The sequence below is a fragment of the Anas acuta genome, chromosome 14, assembly GCF_963932015.1.
Source record: "Anas acuta chromosome 14, bAnaAcu1.1, whole genome shotgun sequence".
Classification (NCBI taxonomy): Eukaryota; Metazoa; Chordata; class Aves; order Anseriformes; family Anatidae; genus Anas; species Anas acuta.
The window spans coordinates 18,915,207-18,931,638 of record NC_088992.1 but is presented as its reverse complement, the minus strand read 5'-3'; the positions used below and the strand labels follow the sequence as shown (position 1 = coordinate 18,931,638).

Sequence of the window (16,432 nt, the reverse complement as noted above, 5' to 3'; positions counted from 1 at the left end):
TTCAAAAAGACATTAAAAAAAAAACAAAACAAAACAAACAAACAAAAAAAAAACAAAAAAAAAAAACAAAACAGACAAACAAACAAACAAGAAATTATGGAAGAGCACCCTCTTTCTAAATGCAAGGACCAAATCCTGCTTACCAAATCCATACAAGCTCTTGCAAAGACCTATGGTATTAACCACTAGGAGCCTATGAGGGATTTGGCTTACTTTTAGAAAAAAATAAAAGAGTTATTACCATATAAGACGGTACTTCTTAATGGTTGAATACTAAAAGCTGTAATATAAACTTTAAAGAGAGCTGCATGGGAAATGAGGAGAAAAAGGGGAGAGACAAAAAATAAGGATTTAGTTGTGGTATAGTGACAGACTTTAGAGTCACCAAGAAGCACAAATACAACTATGGGAATAGCTTAAAGTTGTAACAAGTTTATAGAGCACAAAATAAAATTTCTCATTCTACTACACAGCTCATCTATAAAGATTTTATGTGATTTTCAATAGAGAAGTTATGAAATAAACCAGCCCTGTACTAGGAACCAACAAAGTGCACTTTATGTTCATTCCCACTCTTTACCACCAACACACTGACCATAAAACATATTAAAAACAAATATATTTTATTACATGTCAAGTGTCAAATTACTTAAATATCTATAGGGCAAGGTTTACTAAAAACATTGCGGCATTAATTATTATTTTAATTGTAGAAATTATCTCCAAGTCAATCTCTTTAACTTACTGATAACCATGCCCTAGCCTGCAGAATACATCCAGAGCAATCACTTTGAAAAATCAACAGTAGGAAATCTTCTTGGTTCATTGGTGCTGATTAAAGTTTTCCACTACTGTAGCACACAAAGAACAATACAATTAACTAACTACTTATATTGACCTTAAAAAGAAACAGAACAAAAATTATGTCATGCTTCTAGGAGAAAAAAAATAATAAAAAAATCCCTGTTACAGTTTTCAACAAAAATTAAAAATCTTGTCTTAGCTTAAGTGCTGTAGTTGCTTAGATATAAGTCAAACTGCTTTGTACAAAATTAAAGAGTGGTAATTGTCCCCTATACATGTCACCAAGACTAGGACAGCTGATTAATTTCTTCTATTAGAGAAGATGAAAAGAAGGAGGAAAAAAGAAAACACACACTAAGAAAAAAAAAATGCCAAAAAAACACCAGCACCAGCCTCTTATTGCTACCAGTAGTGTCGCTGGCCCCTCACTGCCTTCAAATAAGAAGGTAAATAACATACTTTCAGAAAATAAATAAATAAATAAATAAATAAAGGATAATGCCTACAGGATCAATAGCTATAAGTAATTTGCTTCTCATCTCTGCACAATAAAAATTCATGCTTGGGTCTACTGAGACTCCATAGTGGAACTCACCAGAAAACAACAGGGAAGTAAATATACTGCTGTAACGACACGGGGTGCTTACCAGGAGCTACTTTTTTAAAAACAAACTAGACGAGGATACAAAAACATGGGTTTGACTGGACAGATGACTCCAAATAGGATATCTATATAGCCATTTTTTCCACTTCTCAGTTAAAAGTTGCATGAGCCTGAACCTACAACTACCATGAGTTCTGACAGTGCTAAAGAAAAGTTTCCACCTGTGAAACAAAGAAAAAAAGAGCAAATATACAAACTCTCAGTCTCCAAGGCTGGGAAGACCTCAAAAAAAAAAATCCACATGAAGTTCAGCTAGGCAGGAATTAATACCATCATAACAAGATTTCACCAAGCACAAGATAAACCAAGGAGTCAATATTTACCTCTGAAATCTCTAAGCAGAAGCTAGGACATATAAAGTAAGTACACTGTGGAATTAAAATGCCTTTCACTCCCTTGTTGAAATTCTTATAAAAATATATTTCCAGACACTGTTCAAAGAAGACACCTAATGATAGTATTTATGATACTAGTATATAACATATCATGTATATAAATATATATTAATTGCTTCTGAGCTGACTTATAAAAGTAGTTTCCAACATGCTACATAAGTGTGTATGTTCTAAAGAAGCAATTTCAGACTGTGACTATGTGTATTCTAGCAAAACCAGTATGAAAACTTCAATCCATAGGTGGTGTACCATAGGAATATATGCTTTGGTCCCCAAGGATAAACATTAAAAAATAACTCCCACGTTCAAATAAATGTTTACATATCTTAAAACTAAAACAGAAAACTGCATGAATTAGAGACATAGTACAAGAGATGCTAAATGGAAATCCATATTAACGTATTTTACTACAGTTGGAGAGGAAAGGTCTTCTGATGCCTTCCCAGACAATAATCGAAGAAACAGATAAAGCAGGCCTTTCAGTTTAAAAAAAAATAAAAAATAAAAATAAATCAGTTCCTAAGATAGACATCACCTACTTTGCATTCACAGAAGTCTTTGTAGATAATTCAATACAGGCCAGCTGTGTAAGAGCACAGTAATTTGGCAAAATAATTTGGCAAGAGCCAAACTCAAACTGTCTGCCAAGAAACGCTATTTTATGCGAAGAAGCATATACATCTACGATACAGAAGATATAATAAAAACAACCATCTCTAGCAGTGGGAAGCATTTAAGATTAGCAAAGCAACACCTAACCAATATTTCTAATATTTTCCTTTCTATGTATTTCAAATTCTACTGTACATGATCCATAGAGAGTACAATGTGCACAACTACAATGGATCAACGAAAGAGGATACTGCTGACAGAAAACATTTTCTCGCTTTCCTCCATACCAGTGTACATAGGGCACTCTTCTCTATTTTGCTATTTTCTTTGTCACTCCCTCCAATTTTATTTACCTGACCTTTATCCATGTTTTACACTGAGTTTTCTGGTTTGGAACAGCTCCATGCTACTTCCTTACCAGTTAACCCCTATTTCTTTTTATATCACAAGCTGTCTCTTCCTTTTTCACACATAAGGATAAATACTGCTACTTGAGAGGGAGCAAGACAGCTCCTGTTGTTTTCACAATATGTCTGTTGAGTTTTGTTAATGAAAACACCTCAAGGAAGCATGAAATATTTTAAGAAAACCAGTAGTGGGCCTCTGTAATGAAAAGCAACCAAAAGCCAAATGTCTATCGGCACAATACAGCTGTGTCTGTTTTTTGCTGGACTGAGATTATTCAGATCTCTGAGTATTGTGCTTACTACTGGTATATCCTGACTACAGAATTCAAAACATGATACAAAAAGCATTTAATTTTTAGAGCTCTAAAGTTATTAGGCTTGCTCTGTAAAACTTGGCATATACTAATAAGTAAATCTCACCCTGTTAGATGACGATCACTTTCTGCAGCTCCCACTCAATGGGTTATGCACTCAATCAATCCAAATGGCTCCCACTAAGACAAACCAGTCTATTGTGTCTATTTAACTCCATGTACACATCCTAAATCTGTGCCAAAATCTGTAAAATGGTAGGCAACCAAATACTTTAAGTTAAATAAAAACTGTTCAGATTCTTCTCCACAAACCCTCAATGTGAAGAGTTGTAATTAATTAAATATACAAATCATTACTTAAAAAAATTATATTTGCTGGGTAAAATATATATATTTATATATATTAAAAACCATGGAACATCTCTGCCTCTTTTCAAGACATCCTGTACTAGATTCCCAAAATAGCTGTAGACCAAGGGAAGAGGAAGACGGGAGAGGAAGGGTTGATTTTGACCTATTTAACACAGAGTAAGCCAAAACATTGAAAACCACCACGTAACCAACATTATCCACAGAAATATTTACGTCTTATCTAGATGGATCAAATGTACAACATATTTGCAATCTTCAGCTGCTTCTGAAAAAAGTTATTTCAGTACTACCTAATGAACCTGCACCATTTTCTTCCAGCAGTTTATGAGGGAACTGTTTGGAGAGAATTGGAGAAAATGAAGATGAAGGACTGTCTTGGTCACTGTGTTGTCAACTGGCCTGCCCAACAGTTAACTATGGAGATGAAGATGGGGAAAATGTGGCATCCCAGCTGGCATTAGTTATTAAAAAACAAAACAAAACAAAACAAAACAAAACAAAACAAAACAAACAAAACTTAAGCTCCCTAGAGGTATTGTTTTTATAATGTATGTTTATTATGAAGGAAAATAAAGCTAAGAAGAAACAATCAAGTAAAGTAACAAACACCTGGAAAGTCTCTTGAGAATATTGCATTAGACTCACTGAAATATATATAATCTTACATAAAATCAAAATAATTAACATAGGAAAATATTTTCAGTTTGAATAGCTTTCATACCTCTCCATGTTGGTTTTCTATAATCACCTGAATAAGATAAACTTAAAGAAAATCTACAGTGTAACCAGCCTAAAGCATATACTCAACAAGTGCACGGCCTGGTCCAAAGAGGTGAGTGGAGTTAGCCATAGTCTCTACTGTACTGCATAGAATCATTACCTGATGTATATTATTTTCTCACAGAATGCAAGGACTGAGTATGAATAGCCATGACACCTGCTGACAGCCAAATATGCCTGAAGCTCTTACTTTTCTCATGTTTATTCAGTGTGTTCTGAATTATGTTCAAAAGTACCAGTACTTAAAAAATATTTTTATAAAGTAAGATAAATGCCAGTTCAAGTTTCTCTCTACAAAAGGTTAAACAAGCAAACAGCTTACAGATTTAACTCTATTGGATACAATAAGACTTTGGAATGCAACTGTAAAACATGTTACACTGTGAGATGATCATAATGAGAAATCTTCAGCAGCTCTATAAGAACTCAAAGTCTAAAAGCATCCCTAACATACATTTAATTTCTGTAACAGTTGTTCTAAATTCTCCTGTTCAACAAAGTAAAAGCTTTATGATATTTCATGATACTGAAGACAAGCCTTCTGCCTGCAGAGCAGACACCAAATGTGACAGGACTGGAAGAGAAATGCAAGGCTGGTAATTTTAAAGTAAGTTAACATTAGAATTAACAGAAATGAGCTCAAGCCAAATAACAGTCATTGTTTAGTCTAACCTCAAAGCAAAAATTTGATATCATTAATGTTAATACATGACCCCAGACAATGGTTTGCATTTATCTTAAGTCATTGGTGTTTACCATGACTACACAGTGAGCAACAGCAAGCCCATTTCTCAGAAAACAGGTCCATAGATCCAAAAGATTATTTCCATGTGTGTGTCTCTCTCACATTATTTCAAAAGGTTTTGTATCTAGAAATTACAGCTAGTATTCAATGGTATTCCTTTTGGTTTCTACCAAAATCAAGGCCAAATTCTGGTGACTTTGCAATGAACAAGTTAAGGTCTTGTATGCCAAGTGTTTTGTTCTCCGCTTGAATGCCTCTCTTCCCATTTACTTCAGACCTATCAGGATATATTAATATTTGTGTACAGTTCATTGCTAAATGAACTTTTACATGTTACATTTAAGCAGATATATATATAATCATGGTTCAGAATCTCTTCTGAAGCTGTAAAATGAAAGAAAAAAGCTGGAAAATTAATGGCTCTTTTTAAGAAGCAGGTATCATCTTCAGGTAATTTAAGACTTTAGACAAATGTGTGACAAAATGAACTATACATGACCCCCCAGCAGTTCTACAGACAGTCTGGAAAAACTTCTATCAAAGGTCAACATTTCATTATAGAGACATAACAAATAACAAACTGACTTCAGAATACTAAAAATAATATGCAGTTGTATAGTCAGTTTGCGAGCAGCATATCACAGTACTGTAATATGCTATCACCTTTAAATGAAGACCAAATTTCTGGAAGTCACTGAAACATTCTCTCTTTATCTAAACAAGAAAATATTTTGCACTACCTTTCACTTTACAAGGGGTGAGATGTAACATGGACCTAGCAGACTGCAGTTCCATCAAGAAAACCCTCATCATTCCCACACTGCTCCTAGCAGCCTAGGAAGTAAGTATGTTCATCTCTCTCCCTTCCAGACTAGTTTTAACGAAAACTCTTTTCATTAGGCAAATTTTTTTCTTTGCTCTTAAAGCTCTGGAAGGGAGAATCCTAAACACTAAAACAGGTCCTATATTAACAGTTTAGTGTAAACAAAGTTTAGAAGTCCATGTTAGCCCCTTACTTCACAAGTGGTGTTGCTCAAGGTGAGATTATTCAGCATTTTCCTGGCATCTTGAAAGAGCAGCATCAAGTTCTCTGTCACTGAGACCTCACAACACAGCTACTATTAAGGTCATCCACAGATTAGGCCCAGGGCTATAGCTTACATTATGGAAAAACTCCTGTACATCACAGAATGCCCCCAGTTTGAGAACAAATGCTGTCAACACTTCTGAAAACACAAACATGCCACTAAGGCATTAAACAAAGTATTTCAGTAGAACAATCACATTAATACAACTGATAAATTTCAAAATATTATTTCCAAATGCATCATTACAATTGCAGCAGTATCCCTAAAATCCCAGTTCTGTTTAGAAAGATGTTTCTTTACAACTAGTTCAAAATAACTGAAAGGTTCTTTCAAACAAAGTTATAGAAGTAGTAACAAATGTTACACGAAAACACATTTATTTTGTACCAGTTGCTGCTACCATGCTTCAGCATCTTCTTGTCTTTTGGATGTAAAGCCACAAGAGTCTAAGGCCAAGTTTTATTCTTAAAGTGTTGAGATAACTTCAAAACTTGACCTCAAACATTTCCAAGTAATCAAAGTAAATGCTAGACAATTTTAGTCTAAAGCTTTAACAGCCTCTTCAGTAAGAAGAAGCTGAGACTTGTCTTATTTCTTTTCTTATATCTGCTCTTCTTTAATTTCCCAGGTAATTAAAGTAAAACACACAAAGCATTGAGCCACTGTCCTATGAGCAACTTCAGCAGCTGAGCACAGATGGCTGAAACTATTCAGATAAGAGAGATAAACATCTTGAAAAATAAACACATAAACTTCTTTCACTCTGCCATGACCATGAATACAGCTCCACGCTAAAAAAAAAGAATGGTGTTTTGGTTACACACAGAAGTAAAATCTGCCTTTTATTATTATTTGAAAGTGTCCTGGTCAGACAAAACAGCAAACAATTTGTAATGCTTAAATAAAAAGGGGGTGTTATACCTACAGATGGCAGCGGGGGGGCGGGAGCGGGGAGGTGTCGAGAAACAACAGCAGAGGTCAGCTTTTTTTTTTTTTTCCTCGCCCGGAGGCGAGGAGGGAAGGCCGCGGAGGGCTGCGCGGGAGCGCGCCAAGGCGCGGGGATGGTGGCGGCGTGCGGCGGGGGCGCGCGGCCGGCAGGGGGCGCTCTTGGTCGCGGTAAGGCGCGGGCACAGCCCCGGGAGCTGCCGCAGCCGAGCCCGCCTCCCCCAGCCCCATAGGTGGGGGGGCGGGGGGCCATAGGGGGTTAAGAAGGTGGGGGGGTACACACACGACGCCCCCCTCCTGGAGCTCCGGAGGCCGCGGGCAGCGCTCCGCCTCGGAGGAGGAGGTGGGGGGATGCGAGAGCCCCCCCCGCGGAAAGCAAGCAGCCCCCAGCCCCTAAGTACTCACCATATTGACTTCTGACACCATATCTATACTGGCAATGTCTATGTTCATGCCAACGGCCACGGGGGGACCTGCAAACCGACAAGATGGTCTGCAATGTGATCGCGAAGAACTTAACTCATTCTTACCAGAGTTACAACGGACTAAGGCATGGCAAAAAAACGAAACGAGGATTATGAGCACGAAGAAGAAAAAGCCAGGATGACAGCGAGGTGCGGTGTGTGTGCGCCCCCTCCCCTCCCCTCCCCTCCCTTCCCCCCCGTGTCCTCCCTCCCCAGCCCCCCTAAGGAAAGCAGCCTGCCACCATCCGCGGGGAGCGCCGGGTTCTGCTTTTATATAACGTGCACACATGCGGGCAGCTGGGCTGCGTGGGGGGGCCGGGGGGGACGTGGGGGGACCCGAGGGGACGAGGGGGCTCCCCCCCCTTCGCGCACCGGCAAGCGCCGCTCCGCCGCCGGCCGCCGCGCTCAGCCCGGGACGGGGCGGCCCCGGGGGCTGCGAGTGCCCGGCCCGGGGGGGGAGGAGGGAACACAGCCCCCAGTGGCCCCCTCCGAAAGGGCTAAATGGCCGGAGAAAGCAAATAGTGGGAAGGGGGAGAGCACAGGGGGTTAAATGCCGTTTGGGTAGCAGCGAGCAGCGCAGCTTGTACTCAAAAATAGTAACCGCGGTGACAGGCACGTTAGGCTCTGAGGAGCCAACGTTGGGTAAACTTGAGGGGTTTGCATCTCGAGAAAGCCAGTTAAACGCGGACTGAATTACAGGTTAATTAATTGTCAGCTCACACACACAATGAGGGACCAGTTCTAAATATGCAAGACGTGTAAACGATCGCGTTAAGAACGCCCTATGCTAAGAAAATCGAGTACCAATTGGCTTAACTTTGGATCAGCTTTAGAAAATGGCATCGCACACGCTCCAGAGCAACAGCATCCACAGCACGCTTCAAAACCATGCACACGAAGGTACAGCAGCCCAGATATGTAACGTCTCCTAGTCAAAAACTGTCAAATTACCTCCAAAATCTGGCCTCAAGCGAATGTCATAGCCCTTCAGCAGTCTATCCACGGTCTCTTTTACCAGTGACATATTACTAGGGTCATTGACACTAAAGAAAAAGAGAATAATCATACATCATTTCTTATTTCTCAGACCCCAGCTGTACATTCCCCTTAGCAGTAACATGCAGAGCAATTCAAAGTAAAGCAAAAGAAATATGTTCATCACTTACCTCTGAGCACAGACCACGGCGATTATTAAAGGGAAGGACCAAATTCCAAAGTAACCCTTCTTCCGGACTCTCAGCATCCCTTTAGCTTTTGATATGATTTAGGTTTTCAGTGAAGAGAAGAAGAGATCCAACTTATTCTGGCCAGTGCAGTAATTCTAATGTGAGGCGCATGCGCACGGCGTACCACAACATCAAAAGGAGCAGTGGTTGCTGCTGGAGATGGAGCAAATTTCCTTGAAAAAAAAAAATTAAAGGGGAAGAAGGAAATGCATTATAATAAAAAAAAAAAAAAAAAAAAAAAAAAAAGTCATGCACAGGAGGCTCGAGTATATTTTTGTTGTCCTTTTTGTTAGCAGCGAATATAAATCCCAGCAAGCAGCGAAGTTTTGGGAGTTGTGCAGGGCACAGCGCCTTTGTAACCCAGTTTAAAGGGGGGGGTGGGGGCTGGACGGGCTGGGATTTGACACGGAGTGGGAAAAGGTTAGAAAAGGGAATGCACCGGGTACGTACGGTGCCAGGGGCAGGTGGGCAGCCTAACTTTTCGTCCCTGGAAAGACCTGCCTGAAGAGCTGCGAGGTGCGGACAAAGGAGACGGAGCTTGCAACGGGGGCGGGAGGAGGGGGAGGAGGGGAGATGGGCGCCTACAGGATTTCTCACGAAAAAAAAAGGAGAAAAAAAAAAAAAAAAAAGCAAGCGATGACGAATAGTTTATTGTAAAAGGGGATTAGGCTACTTCCTGCCTTACTATGCTGCCAGGCTCTGGTCCTGGGGCAGAGGCACTGGGGCGGGAGAGGGGCTACAGCTGTCGCCGCCAGCTCCCCCCGATCCCTCAGTGCCGCCCGCCCGGCCCCGCTCCCCCCGGCTGGCTCGACCAGCGCAGTCTCCGTACCTCAGCCCGTGGTTAACCCCGGGATGCGAGGTCCTCAGGTAGAGAGAAGCCTAAACGGGGAAGGGGAAAAAAACAACGCCCCGAAAGGGAATCTAGCGTTCGGTGGGCACAGAGACCTGGTGCAGGTTCGCAAGCCAGCCCTCTTACCTTCGTGGCTGAGCCACCCGAGCTCTCCAAATGCAGCGTGTGATCCAATTAATGCCTCAGAAGAAACCAGAGACGAGTAGAAAGCTGATTTGGGGATGCTCTGAGTGACATTTAAATTCTGAGCAGAAAAGGAGAGACAGAAGAGAGAGAGGTGAAAAAGAAAAAAAGTACCACTCAAAACGAACCAAAAAAAAAACAAACCAAAACAACAAAAAAAAAACAGTGGATTATCAAGGATTCCTCGCCAACCTGCCTTGTGCTCACAGCACCTTTTACACCATCTCCTTCTCCTTCTCCTCCTCCTGCTGCTGCTGCTACCGCTGCCCAGAGCCGCCCGGCACTGCCGGAGAGATCGACGTTGGGCGTGCACACGGCCGGGCCGGGCCCGGGACCACCGGGGGCGTCAATTACCAAAAGAAATATTTAACTAGCTGCAGGAGGAGGGAAGAGAAGGGGGAAAAAATGCAGCGGGGGGAGGAACGAGGGTGAGGTGAGGTGAGGTGAGGGAGCTCCGGAGAGCCGCTGTGCCCCAAACCAACGCGGTCCCGCACGCCCCGTGCCCGGCCCGACGGCCACGCGTGGGGCTGGGGGTGCTGCCCTGAGAGGAAGAAGAAGAGGAGGAGGAGGAGGTGTCCCTCGAAGGACGAACTGGTTGCAGAGGCGGTGGGACGCCGTCTCCCCTGGGGGAACCACAGGGAACCGAAGCCGGCGCAGCGAAGAGCCGGCGGACCCCAGCAGCAGGCGGCCATTTCGCGCAGCCCGGCGCCTGGTGTGCCGGGCCCCGCAGCACTCCCCTGCTGCCGAGCCGGGACGCTCGGAGAGCTCACCGGGATCCACCGGAGCCCTGGGGAGTCTAGGGGAGCCGCCGGCGGAGCCGCTCCCCCGGCCCGGCCAACGGCAGAGGCGCAGGTGCCACAGGCACGAAGGAGCCGCGTCCCCCCCTCTCCGACACTGCCTTAAAGCCCCACCTTGCACCGCCGAGAGCAAGTGTCGGGTCGGTTTTCTGCTTGCAGGGGAAAAGGGAGCTTCCTTAGGGCTGCTGGGAGGGAGGGGGAATTCACTAGGGCATTCTCACTTTCCTCTCCCATTTGAAAACCATGACAATTACAGAAGGAGAAAGTACTTTTCCAAATGAAACAGACAAGACTTGCTGTGTGTGCGTGTATGCGCGGACTAAATATAAAAATTCCCCTGAGTGTATTTAAATGGAGCCCAACTGCAAGAGACTAAGCACGAACGGGTGCGCGGTTGCCCGAGGCAGGAGCCGCCCCCGGCACCGCTGCCTCACGGAGCCGCCCCCGGCCGCCGCTGGAGGTTTCTGCTCTCACGGTGCTGGGCTGCTTCGCTCAATCCTCCTGAAATACAGCCCCGAAGGAAGATGGTGGATACCGCATGCTGTGAATCAGGTTGCTTTATGTGCATAACAGGCATTTTTTCCCCTTCTGCAATCATACGGCAGGACGGAGGGCTCAAGGTAAAGCACGTTGGTCCCGCACTGTGAAACTCACCCTCGGGTGCTAACGTGGGACCGCATCTAATGATGCTCATCCCTCAACTGGTTCCAAGCCTCAGCTATTAATTGCCTTTACACCACAGAATTGGTGTGTTCACCGTGTCTGAACGTGAACCAGCTTCAAACAAGAGCCTGAGAGCTGGCAATAGTCAGTGCTAGAGCGACAGGACTTGTAGATCTTAACATCGGGGCTAGAAAAGAACCGTCTTTCCCTAAAAATGCTAGCCTAGGGCACACACTGAATTCGAGAATTCGATGTATCCAGCATTTGTTCCTCGTGCATGCACGGATACCGAGGGAACGTTTGTTCTGCCCTAGGACACCCCCGTGCAGGGAAACCTGCTCTCAGGCTGGCTGCTCCAATAAAGAGGCACGGCGCATCCCTCAGCCAAATGCAGTGCATATGGATATAATGGTGCACTCCATGTGGAAGAGAGAGTGTATATCCTTTTTAAGTTTGAAGCTTCTGTTGAGCCAAGCTTGGGATGCTCTCCATATTTTATGATTTTGACTTGATGTGAACAGCCCCCTGTCTACATGGGTCTCTACCAGTAACATATCCTACCACCATGCCAGTCCTTGTGTGATAGAGATATCATCATTAAGTATTGGCACGGAGTACAAAGTCATACAATACTCTACTTTTTGAAAACTGTTTAATGATTTGCTATACACTTTTGACAGTACCACTTTTTGTCTGACCATGAGTTCTGGTCTATCTCAAATTCAAAATTTCAAAATTAAAAATTTCTTAGCACCTTCATTATTAAAAGTTTTTCTGCACCCTCAAAATCTCCATCTTATTTTAAGCAACTTGTCAAATAAATGGTTTCCTCTTTCTTACTTGTGTCTGTGTGTTTGCTTGAAAAGGGAAGGAAATGACTGTAATGAACAACAGTATTGGCAAGATGCAGAACCATTTGTGTAACATATTTAGGGATTGCTATCTAAGATTTGGGCTGTCTTACAATGGAGAAACAACCCAGTTCCTGTTTGGATATGATAATTACTTTTAGCTCTAAAATTATTACGAGATTACAAATACTACAGAGATAACAGAGAAACCAAAAATTTGGATGCCAATTGCAGATCATTGTGATTCTTAGCTTTCATCTTTGAACAGTGCAAAAGAATACCCAAATAACATTAAAACACGCTAAAGTAGTCTGCTATCCTTGTTGGCCATTGTGTGACACTGTATAAGAAATGGGCTATAGGCAATGTCATATTTTGTTTGTCTTGTCAACCCTTGACTGTAGCAATATATTCCCGTCACCATGAGCAATATCCCAGGCCATGTACCAAGAACTGCACTGAAGTGATTTTAAAGTACTTTGCTGTAAATATATAGATTTTGCAAAATATACTTTCAGATGGGATAAGAATTTCCAGAGAGGTTCTCAAGTGAGCCAGTCACTCCAGCCCTGAGACAAAAAAGCTGCTGATTTATGGCAGCCCAGGAACTGCATCTCCGTACCATGAGTAATATGAACAACCCCTCTTTAAAAAGGGGTAAAACCCCACTTTAGAAGAAATCCTTTCACTGCATCTCAACAGGTAGGTATGCATACTGTTCTTTGGAAGTAATGTTTCCCAAGTTCTTGAGCATTTGGTAAGATGCAGTAATACTGGAAACACTCTGTTGAGAGTTGTTTCCATCTATAAAATTTTATTCAGTAATTTTCAGCAGAATCCTTGTAATAATTTACTTTGATGCATTTTCTATTTCCAACTTCTGTGAAGTTATAGATGCAAGTAAAATCAAACAGACAAGCCCAGTAAAATTCTCCCCAACAGAGTTTGAATGTACTCCCATCTTGGTTTCACTTGTCCTTTTAGGTGGTCAGATCATGTCAGCATCCATGCACCATACACCATCCTATTTGCAATCAGCCCATCAGTATAGAGATTGACATTACAACACATGCACAGAAACAAATGATTCATGGAGATGCACCTTGATTTTACTCTTCACAACCAATGGAATTTGGTTTTGTGTAGTGAAAATCATCTGGGATTTCCTGATTCCAATAAGCTTTGAATACTGTATATCTAGAAATCTCCAAAGTGGTAAAGCAACCTAAGACAATAGTGTATGACCTGCCAATTTTGGCCCTTAAAAACAGGTGAAATCATCAGTACTGTACAAAAACTGAGTGTGATAAATAGCTTAGGAAATAAGTATCACTTGATACAGTGAGAATTCCATTTAATTGTGAGAGGAAAGCAAACGAGAAGGGCAAGTAAGTCTCTTTTTGGTTTACATCTTTACGTAGAGCTTCATTTACTGGGGTTCAGATTTGTTCATTCTGTGACTCATTGCATGGTGTCCCCACAGGGTTAAAGACATTACAGATAAGAATTTAACCCAGCTCATGACCCAGATAGTTATTTGATTCAGAAAATGCTGTTATATCTTTTAATAAAAATATAGCCTCTTATTTTTTGTATAGCCTGGGATCAATATGCCTTACATGTATATAGAAGAAAGTCTTTTAATGTGAAATCAAAGTACAGATTCAAGAATGGAAGTAAAAGGTTGTATGAGAAGCACAAGTGCTTTGATTTAAGGCAATTGTCAGCAACTCAGTGGGGACTGGAGTGAAATACAAAATGTGCAGCACCTGGAATTATGATGGAATGAAGTCTACAGTCCTCATATGAGGCACCACAAAAAGCCCCATTTCCTTCAAAGTGGAGGAATAAATTAGTTTAACAGTTACACAGGCAATTTTTGAATTCCTCAGTTTTGGTTACATTGGCATTTATATAGCTAGGAAATATCTACAGCATACACATCCTTTGACAAGAAGGCAGAGCAGGGCACAAGGGATGACTGCATAGGGTAAGGATAGTAAAACATTTAAAAGGCCACCCAAAATGCAGACCAAGATTATGTCACTCTGTGAGTAAATCTCCTCCACTCTCTTCTCGTAAGATTCAGCCCTGAAAGCAGATTGCAGAAACCTGTTATTAAATTAATGGAGTGGCATTTGTCTGCATCAATTGATTGCAGGATTTGGTCTTCATTTCTAAGCTCTCTTGGACAGAGTTGACTTCAGAATTTGTTGTTGTTGTTGAATAATCCATTCCAGAATATTGTTAAAAACAACATCTGAGGGTTCTAGAGCTTTTAGGTTAGAAGCTTTTGCTGAAAATTGAAAACTATTTTATTTTCAAGGCCATTTAAGCTTTTAAAACCAATTTTGGGTCTGGTTAAAAAAAAAAAAAAAAAAAAAAAAGTATGCAGGTTTTAAGCCTAAATAGAGATCTACGTATTTCCAGATGGATTCTTCCCCATTATGGCCATCACCTTGACCAGTTAAGGGGATGACACTAGAAAAAAAAAAAAAAAAAAAGGCAAGATCTGAGATAGAAAAAGTAGTGAAGTGGAAGAGAAAAAAAGAATAGTAGATGCAATGATTATATTTTACTGTGTTGAAGCATAAAGAAAGGAGAGCCATTTATTTAAAAGGGAGGCCAGGGGAAGAAAAAAACCACCTGCTCATTTAAAGTAACATTTAAAATGTGAAACAGTACTTCTATCTCAGAAATCAAGCACAGCTCTTACATGAGTTCTTTATTCTCTGGACAAAGGGAGACTACTGAAGTGATCATTGAGACTCCTGAGCTCTGTGATATCAACTACCAAATATGTTTTGATCCAGATTGAGACTTAAAAAATATATCTTATTTTCCTGTAAATAAGGAAACTTCACAGGATACTTTTAATCTAATTTGCCATTTGTAGTTGTAAGAGATTTCACATTAAAAATGTCTTAATAAATGTAAACAAAACCCAAAGAAACCAACTGTGACCAGAATATGACAGCCAAAACATAATCATTGGATCGATTTTAAAAATGAAAAATATTTTACATGTTTAATTAAAAAGATGCTATTATTTGATAAATTTTCCAACTCAAACAAGATCCTTATATTATCTGGTAAACAATCATTCTGGTTGAAAACAAGCAGAAAAACAGAGAAACTTCGTGACAGAGTTCAAAGAGAAGTATTATCAATGAACATAAGCAATAATTTAACTGCTCTTCAAGCATTTTCTTTCTTTAAGAAAACTAGGAGAGTACAGGTTTGTATCTGACTGTACAATGGATTATAGCTGTCCTTTTACTGGTGTGCTAGAAAGGGAGATGAATTTGCCATCTGCGAACACACAGAGCTATTACTTCCAGCCGTCTCTGAGAACAAATGGAGAACACACAGTGCTCCTTATCGTCTTGCACCTTCTTGCATTCCCACCCCAAATGACTCAAGCCAATATTCTTCCTTCCCCTCTACCTTAAAACCTTGGCTAGTCCTAGAGTAGAGCATATGTCCTAAAGTGTTTCAATAATCATAAATACATGGTTTGCAGCACATTTTGCCCTACTGGTGCTTTCTAACTTTGTGCATACAGGACAAACGTATTATGGAATCACTACTTGGTGTACAAGTGATCTGCCCCTATTTGCAGATTCTGGAAGACAGAAGTTTCAAAGATGTTTCTGTTCAGCAGAAAGAGACCAGAATAGTTTGCTGAATTGATTTGAGAGTATTTTACAGAGCTATATCGCTTTTCTACAGAAACGGCATTATTACTTAAATGGTATACCATGGAAATGGACTTAAGGCCAGTCAAGATGGCAATGTGCCTGGCCAGCAAATGCAAATACACTATTTTGACTTGTCAGAAAGAACATTTTAAGATGCAACTTATGTGTACATATCTAAAGCAGTGCAAATTACTTAAAACCAGATGAGTGAATGAATATGAAAAACAGAAAGTGAAAACAGGAAATAAAATTAATTTAGTGTGGATTACACAGGTGCTGCAAACATGTCCTAGAAAAATAACATGGGAAAACAATTCAAAAGACCAATACAAAACAAAGCAAAAACAAAACAAACAAACAAAAAGACAATCCACAAGCAAACAAAACCACAAACAACCAAACAAAAACACAACAAAAAAACCTGTAGAATAATCCTTCTCAAGAAGCCATACACTGAACAAAACTTAGTGATACCATCCATATTTATCACTTTGCATCCAAGGATCTGTCTAAAATATTTCAATGTTTCTGTGGGTATTACCATTCACGCTCTTCTGCCACCCCATTTTGT

The 16,432-nt window shown here is 41.0% G+C and overlaps 1 protein-coding gene across 9 annotated transcripts in view; it reads right to left on the bottom strand.

Annotated features, from left to right (window-relative positions):
- GABRB2 (gamma-aminobutyric acid type A receptor subunit beta2) overlaps positions 1–16,432 on the bottom strand; it is a 178,327-nt gene that overhangs the window by 147,200 nt on the left and 14,695 nt on the right. The window contains exons 1-5 of one of the 9 annotated variants that reach the window (XM_068697746.1): positions 10,761–10,886; positions 9,793–9,910; positions 8,757–8,989; positions 8,542–8,633; positions 7,532–7,599 (exon numbers count right to left, since the gene is read on the bottom strand). In XM_068697746.1, coding sequence (XP_068553847.1) covers positions 7,532–7,599; positions 8,542–8,633; positions 8,757–8,833 — 237 coding nt within the window. In that variant the 5' untranslated portion in view covers positions 8,834–8,989; positions 9,793–9,910; positions 10,761–10,886. The other 8 variants (XM_068697744.1, XM_068697742.1, XM_068697743.1 and 5 more) reach the window with 8 other exon arrangements.